The 10,140-nt window shown below is 48.2% G+C and overlaps 1 protein-coding gene across 1 annotated transcript; it reads right to left on the bottom strand.

Moving 5' to 3' along the window:
• Window positions 1-1,836: 1,836 nt before the first annotated feature.
• GJC3 (gap junction protein gamma 3) lies at window positions 1,837-9,876 on the bottom strand. Its single transcript, XM_045875735.3, has 3 exons — window positions 9,808-9,876; window positions 3,645-4,423; window positions 1,837-3,358 (listed from the first exon to the last, which is right to left on the bottom strand). Exons 2-3 carry the CDS (start codon window positions 4,420-4,422, stop codon window positions 3,351-3,353), a joined length of 786 nt encoding a protein of 261 aa, XP_045731691.1. The 5' UTR covers window position 4,423; window positions 9,808-9,876; the 3' UTR covers window positions 1,837-3,350.
• Window positions 9,877-10,140: the final 264 nt, after the last annotated feature.

Genomic DNA, 10,140 nt, shown 5'->3' with positions numbered 1-10,140 from the left:
ATACATCCTTTTTCGGTACCCAACTTGAACAGCAACCATTTTGCTATCTCAAGAAACATCCATTGAGACTTTCAACAAACAGTATGCTTGCCTATTTCAGGGAATTGTCTGTTTCCCTTCATTGGGTTTTTTATTTTATTCTTCTCACTCTGTTCCTTTGCTTACGAATGAAAATTTTAAATTCTTCTTGTGCCCCAATATCAGATACTGCCTTTCCTATAATATGCTCAGTACGTAGTTACTGAATGTCCGATTAAATGACTTGAAAGGGGGGGTTCCTGTGAACTCTGTGTTGGGGTTTTTGACAGAAGTCCGACAGAATATCTACTTTTTTAGATGTTTATACAACTAACAAATGCACTTTCTTTGAAACTTGGAATGCTGTATTGAGAAGGAATCTGAGTCTTAATATGGACCAAGCAGGAAGAAGTGCTCTCCTCAGTTACTGATTTTTGCCATGAATGTGATGTAAGCGTGTATGTGTCTATATGTCTGCCTATGTATTGAGTGGCAAACATAAGGTCCCATGACACCTTAAGGTCCTTATGGCTTCTATCCTGCCATACTCCTGAGATGAACTTCCTTCTTTACTGAAAATATCGAGGACTGCTAAGTCACAATTTTACTCATATGGAGTTTCAAGAGACCCCAAATAGCTGAACAACCTTGAGAAAGAAGAACAAAGTCAAAGGATTCACACTTCTCAATTTCAAACCTTAGTACAAAGCTACAGCAATCAAAACATGTGGTACCGGGATAGGGATAAACATATAGATCAATGGAATAGAATTGAGAGTCCAGAAATAGTGCTATACATTGACAAGCAATGGATCTGCAACAAGGATGCCGAAAATCATTATATGGAAGAAAAATGGGCTTTTCAGCAAATGGTGTTGGGACTAGATATCCACATGCAAAAGAATGAAGTTGAACCCTTATACCATATATAAAAATTAATTCAAAATCAATCAGACCTAAATGTAAAGCTGAAACTGTAAAACTCCTGGAAGGAAACTTAGGTGTCAGTCTTCACTGCCATGGATTAGGCATCCATTTCTTAAATATAACACCAAACTCACAAGCAGCAAAAGAAAAATTGATTAATTGAATTTCCTCAAAATTAAAAACTTGCACATCAAAGGACATGATCAGTGAAGTGAAAGACAACCCACTGAATGGGTGAAAATATTTGGAAATCTTATATTGGATAAGGACCTAGTATCCAGAATATATAAAGAACTCAACAACAGAGGTACAAACAACCCAATTAAAAAATGGGCAAAGGATCTGAGTAGACATTTCTCCAAAGAAAATATACTAATAGTCAATAAGCACACGAAAAGATACTCAACATCATTAGGGAAATGTGAATCATTCCATGAGATACCACTTCACACCCCTAGGATGGCTACAATTTAAAAAAAAAAAAAAAGGAAGAGAAGAAAGAAGGAAGGGAGGAAGGAAAGAAAAGAGAAAAGAAGGAAGGTAGGAAGGAGATAACCAAGTGTTGGCGAGGATGTGGATACATTTGGAACCCATTTATACATTGCTGCTGGGCATGTAAATAGTACAGCTGCTGTGGAAAACAGTTAAAAAAGAGTTAGCATATGCCCCAGCAATTCCACTCCTAGGTATTTACCCAAGAGAGTTGAAGACATACATCCACACAAAAACTAGTACATGAGTGTTCATAGCACCATTATTCATAATAGCCAACAAGTAGAAACAGTTCAAATGTCCATCAACTGAAAAATGGACCAAAATGTGTAGTAAGCCATACAATGAAATCATTAAACCATAAACAGGAATGAAGTACTGATACGTGCTATAACATAGATAGACTTCAAAAACACGCTAAGTGAAAGAAGTCAGTCGCAAAGACCACATATTGTATGATTGATTCCATTTGTATGAAAGGTCCAGAATAGAAAAATCTATAAGAGAGAAATACATATATGTAGAGAGAGAGAGAGAAAGTATATCAGTGGCTGCTTATGTTTGGAGAGGGGCATGGAGGTTTGGGGGTAAAAACTAAGTGTTGGGTTTCTTTTTGAGTTGATGAAAATGTCCTAAAATTGTATTAATAAATGCACAACTCTGTGATTATACTAAAAGCCATTGAATTGTATGCTTTCAGTGGGTGAATTATGTGATATGTGAACTCTAGCTCAATAAAGCTGTTTAAAAAGGATTATCAAGAGGGAATTCCGAATGATGACATTTCCTTTTTTTTCCATTCTTGGTCACTTGGCTGGACTCTGGTTACAGTAGATGAGAGATTCTTTATAAAAACACTTGCATAGCAGAAAGAAAAATTATTAATTTTCTAGTTGTTGGTCCCTTGGGGGACCAAATGTCTTCCCTTAGGAGTGAGCTTTCCTGACTTACCCTGGTATAATTTGGGATTCAGAAGGAGAAAACAAAACCAGGTAGTTGCTCTTTGTTGAGAATTTGAGGGCAAGGAAGAACTGAGGGGGGAAGATGTTTCTGCAGGAAGGTGGGGGGCTGGAATACCCTCAGGCAGATGGGATGGAGAGACTCAGAAAAGAGAAGCTTGATATTTAGCTTTAAATTACCTGCCGAATCATACTGTGATGTAATCATACTCCCTTCCTGTTACCCCTGAATGAGCAGCAAAACTCTCCTGTCTTTTCTGGGTGGAAACGAGGGGTATGGGTTTAAAAAGGAGGAATTTGGCCCTTCGTGTGAGTTGCTGCTGGGCTGGAGACGAGGGGACAGCTGCTGTGCACCAAGTGGAAAACAAGAATGAGCAGAAGTTGGAGCTGGCAGTGGCCCCAGGTCCGTAAGCCTCCGAGCTGCCAGTAATCGGCCCTACAGGATGTGGCTGGGTGTTTGACTAAACCAAATCTGAATGTTGAAGGACACTGGGTTATAGATGCATGGAGGGCCAGTCTGAATATGACCGACACCGCGGGGCTGGGGACATCCAGAGGTTACGGGACTTTGAAGCTGGGGGGAGCAGAGACCGTGGAACCACAGAGGAGAGGTAAGTAGAGTCACCGTGGCAGGAAGATTGCATTCAGCAACAGGAATGCCAACAGCAGCAGCATTTATTGCGCAGGACAGGGGAGAAGCACAGTTTTATGGAGGCTTCTGCCGGCTGACTCTGGAACCAAGCCCGTGAAAATGGTGCCTCTGATACCAGGCGATTCTGGAGGGAAGGCTCGAGCAGGAGTTCTCCCGGGAAATGCCTCGGGCAGCGTGGCCCGCCATGGCCCTGGGAGATGCTTCAACAGCCTCTAATCTGTCACGGAAGTAAATCCCCACTCACTGGATGCGCGGAAGAAGATCCAGTCATAGGGTTCCCTTCAGAGGTGAGGCAGGTGGCTTCATAACTCTGCAAAGTAGAGAATCAAGCGGGAGCTGAGACTTTTTCTAAGTAGGAAGAGGCCTAAGTGGAAAGGCAGGAGGTACTGACTGAGCGCCCTGGTCCTGGTTCACTGGAAGGAATCGTCAAAGTCATGGGGATGGGGTTGGGGGGGTGGCTGGGAGCAGGGGTCAGAAGACATCTGCCTAGAACCTGGTTTTCTGTTTTGTAACACATGGGAGGGACCTGCCGTGGGAGAGCATGAGGACAGAGACATCAGAAGCATGAAGAAGGAGGGACATCAGTGCCTTCTCACCTGCTTCTCGGAACTGCTCTTTGGCTTCCACCGCTGGGAAGCTATCAGTCGGTTCCTTGTGTTTTTTGGTGCTCTCTGCAGCTGGGGAGTAGTTAGGAGGAGGAGATTTGTGCTTCCAGGTCCTCCACCATCTCACCAGGCCCAGGAGTACAAGCTCCAAAAGAGTAAACAGGAGACAGAGCCCACTGACCCCAAACATGGTCTTCAGGAAGATGGTCTTCTCAGAAGGGCGGGACAGGTAACAGGTTATACTACCGAGGCAAGGCTCCCGACGACATGCAAAGGAGCTAGGCATCTTGAAGCCGTACAGATGGTACTGCACCCCCAAGGCGGCCCCCTCAAGGACCAGCCGCACCCCCAGCTGTGCCACATAGGCCCAGAGCAGCCTGGGGCTCCCCGGCCCTGAGCCATCTCTGCTGTTCTCCCCTTGGTGGAGCAGAGTCTCCTCCGTCACCTTTCCTGATTCTTCCCGGTGCCAGATCAGATGATACAGAGTAAAACCCATGTAGAGGGCACTGGGCACAGCCACCAAGATGACCTGGAAGGCCCAGAAGCGCAGGGGGGAGAAGGGATGGAAGGTATCGTAGCAGGCGGCCTTGCAGCCCGCCTGCTGAGTGTGACACACGAATTCACTCTGCTCATCGCCATAGATCCCGGTCCCACTGGCAGCCAGCAGCACGAGGCGGAATCCCAGGAGCACGGGGAGCAGGAGGTGCCCCACGAAGGTGGAATGCCTGCTCTCTTCAGCCAACAGCTGCCTCACGAACCTGCCGCACATCCTGCTAGGGAGCAGAGGACAGGAATGAGGGTGGGTGTGTTGCTCCCTGTCCTTCGGGAGGAGGGCAAGGCCACCCCTTCACTGTGAATCCAAAGATGGATAAAGCAAACCTTCTTGCTCCTCTCCAGGGTTCTGGTTGATTTATTACCAAGGCTGATGGCTCCTAATTCTAGGTAATGGAGTCATCTCTGTAAATTAGTGAGTGGATGTGGGAATGGCTCTCTGTTCTGCCCCGTTCTGTACTGTGTGGTAGAAGACCAGGCCCTGTCTGTGTCTCTCTCTTTCCCTCCCTCCCTCTGTCCCTTTCCCAAAGGCTAGTCAGAGTCCAGAGCCCTCTGAAAGCGGTTTCTTCCCCAGTTGATGGCCACCAGGCCTGGGGCTACCCCCAGGGGCACCTGAACACAATCAGGGCTGACCCTGGGGGAAACATGCATTCTCGTGCCCTCTGCTTTTCTCTGGTGCCAACCCTCAGCTGCTCACAGGTGTGAGGGTCTGGCCTCCGCTCCCAGTGCGGTGGTAAGATTGAGATGTGGTTAGGGTAGGGGGCTTGCTGTGGATCAAGTGAACAGAGTGTCAAGGCCCTCTTGAGTCTGGTGTTCTTTAGGCCCAACCAGCTTTGGAAAAGGAGAACATTTTAAAGAAAACCCAGCAGAATCTACTAAGTGAATGTAATAAGGTGTGGGGCCAAAGCCAGAGCTGACTGGATAAAAATTCGAAATTCCACCCTGCTTTGTACATTGTTCCTTGGGCTCATCTCTCCTGCGTGGCGAGAGGTCACCATGGTCAGGAGCAGACTTCAGAAATCCCTTACTCCTCCGGACAGAAGAGCATCCTGCTGCAAGCCCATGCACCATCTTTATCTTTGTCACAACACGGAGCGCTCCTCAATGCCCAGCCGCTGTGTCTCACCATCCCTGTTCAGCCCAAACTTTATTCCACAGGGAAAATAGAGACTCTTTGACAGGGAACCAGGCGGCTCCCCTCTTGTGCGGCTCCCTTCTGTAGCATCGTAGAGAAGTAGCTCTGCACTTGCCCAAGGCCACTGTCCCTCCCAGACCTGCGTCCTTGGGCCCCTCCAGTTGCATCAAGGACTTATCCACCCTTGTTTCCTCTCTGCACTTGCTTAGGCGTCGCCCTTTCCTTCTTTTTTTTTTTTTAGATTTTATTTATTCATTAGTCAGAGAGACAGAGCGAGCACAAGCAGGAGGAGAAGCAGGCAGAAGGAGAAGCAGGCTCCCCACTGAGCGAGGAGCCCATTTCGGGACTCGATCCCTGGACCTGGGATCATGGCCTGAGCCAAAGGCAGACGCTTAACCGACTGAGCCACCCAGGTATCCCGAGGCGTCTCCCTTTCAACTCTGGTAATAATAATCTGGATTTCTAACTTTATGACATGGCAGCAAATGAGACATGCCTATCTTGCCTCGTATCAGCTTCCCGATTAAAATACCCAGAAAGACGCACAAGGCCATTCAAATGGGCACTCAAGTTATAAACTGCAGTTGACCCTTGAACAGCATGGGGGTTAGGGGCGCTGACCCCTCCGCAGTCAAAACTCCGCATGTAACTTTTGGCTCCTCCCCAAAACTGAACTACTTATGCCTTCCATTGAGCAAAAGCCTTGCCAACAACATAAATAATCAATTCACACATGTTTTGTATGTCATGGGTACTATATACTGCATTCTTACAGGAAAAGTTAGCCACAGAGAAGAAAATGTTACTGAGAAAATCATAAGGAAGAGAAAATGCGTTCACAGTAGTGTATGTATATTGAAAAAAAAAAACACGTATAGGCAGGAGGGTAGGGCCGGGGGCAGCTGCAGCCCCTGGCCTCGCCCCAGGACAGTGACATTCCACGGCATGGTGGCCTTGGCTCAACAGAGGCAACTGCCAAGTGGCTCCTCAGGCAGGAACAGATGCCCCATCTGCCTGGCGGTGCACCACCAGCCAGTGGCCATCAGCAGATGCGGCCACTCGTGAAGGTGCCCGCCTCCAAGAAGCGGCCTTGAGGAGGGGTCTGTGCCCGGCAGGGAGGAGCCCAAGGCCCACAGCTGCCCTGGCGCAGTCCCAAAACCCAGGTGTCCGACCTGACCAACAACACACGGGACGATCTGCAGCCCTGCCTGTCCCAGGGCCCCCAGGGGGCTGCCAACGTCCTTGGCAGTCCTCCCTGGGGAACTCGGCAGCAGGCTCAACTCCTGCCCCAGTAGCCTTCCATTCAATCCCGTGAAGATGGAATGGGCAGTTGTAAATAAATGCCTTGTGGCTTTTGCTGTCAACTCCTTTAAAAAAAAAAAAAAATCCCCTGGGGCACCTGGCTGGTTAGGTCCGTGGAGCATGCTACTCTTGATCTCAGCGTCATGAGTTTGAGCCCCATATTGGGCGTAGAGATTACTTAAAAAAAAAAAAAAATGGACCAGCAGGGCTCAAATCCATGTTGTTCAAGGGTCACCTATGTAGATAAGAACAGGCCAGTATGCCAGACCTTGGGCAGAGAACCACATCACCATCCACCAACTGTGAGAAACTATATTTGCGGCAAGTAGCAATCAGAGTTTGAACCTCTTCTACCTGCCTCTCAGGCCCTATGTTTCTACCTCCATCATAGACTATGAAGAATCAGAAGTACATCAGGCCACTGAAAATTCTTCTCCATAAAATTGGGTTAAAATTTTTAGAAGAAATCTATTTTCAGTCCTTAGAAAGAGGCAAAATTGGCCTCATGATTAAAGATGGCAGATTGAAGATAGAGGTCAATCCCCTCTCATTCCCAAGACTCCTCGAAAACGAGAGTAGATGGATCTTTAAGTGTTTAAACCCACTACAAATGGAGGAGAAAGATTACCAGTAGCACAACGAAAACCCACTTTGAAGGCAAATCAGATTGTGTACTGGCCAGCACACTGGGTGATTCCAGAATTCAGAGGAAGAAAACAAATCATTGAAAATAAGAAAAGGTAGGGGTGCCTGGGTGGCTCAGCTGTTAAGCGTCTGCCTTTGGCTCAGGTCGTGATCCCAGGGTCCTGGGATCGAGCCCCACATCGGGCTCCCTGCTCGGCAGGAAGCCTGCTTCTCCCTCTCCCACTCCCCCTGCTTGTGTTCCCTCTCTCGCTGTGTCTCTCTCTGTCAAATAAATAAATAAATAAATAAATAAATAAATAAATAAATAAATAAATAAATAAATAAAAAGGAAAAAATAAGAAAAGGTAAATAGATAAGGGAAATCTGTTTCCTAATTTGAAAAATCATGACCACAATAAAGCAAAATCGCTAGCTTATTTATTGGGTGAGAAAACACTTGGTGACGTGCCTGGGAAAAAGAGCAGTTTCTCCATAAATGTTTAACTGAGTTTTGTTTGGAGAGATCCTGAGTTCCAGAGGACCAGAAGGAAGGTCAGCTTCCAGTGTTGGCCCTTGGTCTCAGCCTTGGCACCAGTGATATCTGGGGCCTGATCATTTTGTTGGGGTGAGATGTTTAGCAGCATTCCTGTCCTCGGTCCACTGGATGCCAGAAGCACACTTCTCCCCTCCAACCCCCAGATGTCTCCAGACACTGCTAAATGTCCCCTGGGGTCAGATTCCCCCCTGGTTGAGAACCACCGCCTTAGGAGGACAGCGGCCCATCACCACTCCAGCTCTGTAAAGCAAGACATCTGTACTGGAGCATCTCAGAGGGTTTTTATTTGATGGGACATGATGATCGGCCCTTTTCCAGGCTGCTTGCACATCCTCCCTCCACAAACCCTGTCTGTGAGGAAGCCTGCAGCCCCTCCCTGCCTGATGAGTCTGTGGGGTCCTTGCACTTAGGAGAGGCAGCCCCGGGCTCTGGGGGCTTCTGCCCTGGTTCTCCTGGAGCGTTGCCAGCCTAAAGACTAATTTGGTAAATTCTCAAGTCTGGCTCTCAGCCTCAACCTCATTTCAAAGTGCAGGCCCAGCACGCTCTAAACGCGTTTCCAGCACATTCCCAGTAGGCCTGGGATTTAACACAGCAGGCTTGGCATATTCCAATGTTGGGAATTTGAGTAATTCCTTTTTTTTTTTTTAAGGTTTTATTTATTTGAGAGAGAGAGCACAAGCAGGGGGAGGCAGAGGGGCAGAGGGAGAGGAAGAAGCAGGCCCCCCGCTGAGCAGGGAGCCCAACGTGGGGCTCGATTCCAGGACCCTGGGATCATGACCTGAGCCACCCAGGCACCCCGGGAATTTGAATAATACCTGGAGGCCCTATCTCTGGTTCTTCTCTCTCTCCTGTGCCCACCCCAGACCTGTAGCCAGGCACCTAACGTCCTCTGAGAGACTCTAGGAACTGAACTGGGGTCTCCAGAGCTCACCAGAGAGCTTTAGAGATTTGGGAGGGAGAGAGAGGAAAAAGCAGGACAAAAGGACTTGGTTTGGAGATCCCATATCTAATGCTGAGCACCCATCTGATCCTCTGCCCTGTAGCTGTTACCACCAAAACAACACAAATTCCAGGACCTCCTATAAGGTTCACACAAAATCATGCTCCATCTCCCAAAATCTTCAGACCAAAGGCAATTTCTTAAAAAAAAAAAAAACAGGGCCTAAACACAGGCCTTCCTCCTCCCTCATCCCCTGCTTTCTTGGGAGCCTGTGGTCTCCCCCATCTGTTTCAGCCATCCCCAGTGCTCTTGTTTCATTCTCTGAGACCCACATCCGCCTCCCACAAACATATCTGCAGCTTTGCCCACGGGGCCAGGGCCCCAAGCTCGAGTCGGACCAGGCGAGCTGAGGGCCCAGCATTGTTTTCAAAGCTCAGCTCAAGGGACACCACTCTGTTTCTAGGAGTGGAGAAATAGTTTGAAAATAAATCTTTGGGGAAGGAGATGGCAGGATCTGAACCCCGTTGAGATTTTAGTTGATGAAGCAATACCCGTGAGCTCAAGATTTGGGGGAGGGTAGAAAGCCCAGAGTGTGAGGGGATTTTCAAATATGTAAATAGATTTTTTTTTTTTAATTCCATCATGATTTTGCTAAGAATTTTTCTAAGCATCTCTATTCTTTGGGAGAAAAATTTCAGGATTCCATTGGTGTCAGAAGCCCTCTCAGCCAAGTACTGCATGAGGAAGGGATGTCCCCCAAGGGCCGTGCTGGACCTGGCTCGCTGCTCCCATGTCACCCCATCTGGCCTGGAAAATGTTCTAGATTCTTTTACCCAAAATGTGATCCCTGGATGCACTGGCATCACCAGGAATGCAGAATCCCAGGCAGCATCCCAGGCTTAACAAATCAAATCTAAATTGTAATAATATCCCCCAGGTCCCTGGCATTTGAGTTAGAGAAACCCAGTCTAGCACCCAGGCAGCCCCCACCCCCACTACCCCCAGGGCCCTGCACCAGCCCAGCTGCTCTCTGCCCAGCACTCACCTGGCAGCACCGAGCGGGAGCACCAACGCCGGGGAAAGAGGCAGGGCAGAGTCCTCAGGCTGGAGCCAGCAGGGTCCCAGCTCTCCCCCAGGCCCTGCCTCCCGCCACCACCCACATCCCCCCCCTCCCCTCTTCATTCCTGGCAGCCTTAGTGAAGGGTACGAGAAGGGCAGCTGGAGGAGAGGGCAGCCCTGCTAGTAAAGAATGGGCTCTGGAGAATAACCTTCTGTTGTTGGGGGTGAGGGGGACCTCTTCTAAGTGCACTGAAACAGAGATTTTGGAAATCATCTGAAGGGAGAGCAATGGCATCAGCATGTTGGGGGGTGAGGGGCA

The sequence above is a fragment of the Mirounga angustirostris genome, unplaced genomic scaffold, assembly GCF_029215605.1.
Source record: "Mirounga angustirostris isolate CCGP_5_RB_7025 unplaced genomic scaffold, mMirAng1.0.hap1 SCAF_5, whole genome shotgun sequence".
Classification (NCBI taxonomy): domain Eukaryota; kingdom Metazoa; phylum Chordata; class Mammalia; order Carnivora; family Phocidae; genus Mirounga; species Mirounga angustirostris.
The sequence above is the reverse complement of the archived record's forward strand: the minus strand, read 5'-3'. Positions and strand labels throughout refer to the sequence as shown.

Excerpts from the sequence above, each read along its gene's own strand:
- GJC3 (XM_045875735.3), bottom strand. The coding sequence starts at position 4,422 with ATGTGCGGCAGGTTCGTGAGGCAGCTGTTGGCTGAAGAGAGCAGGCAT.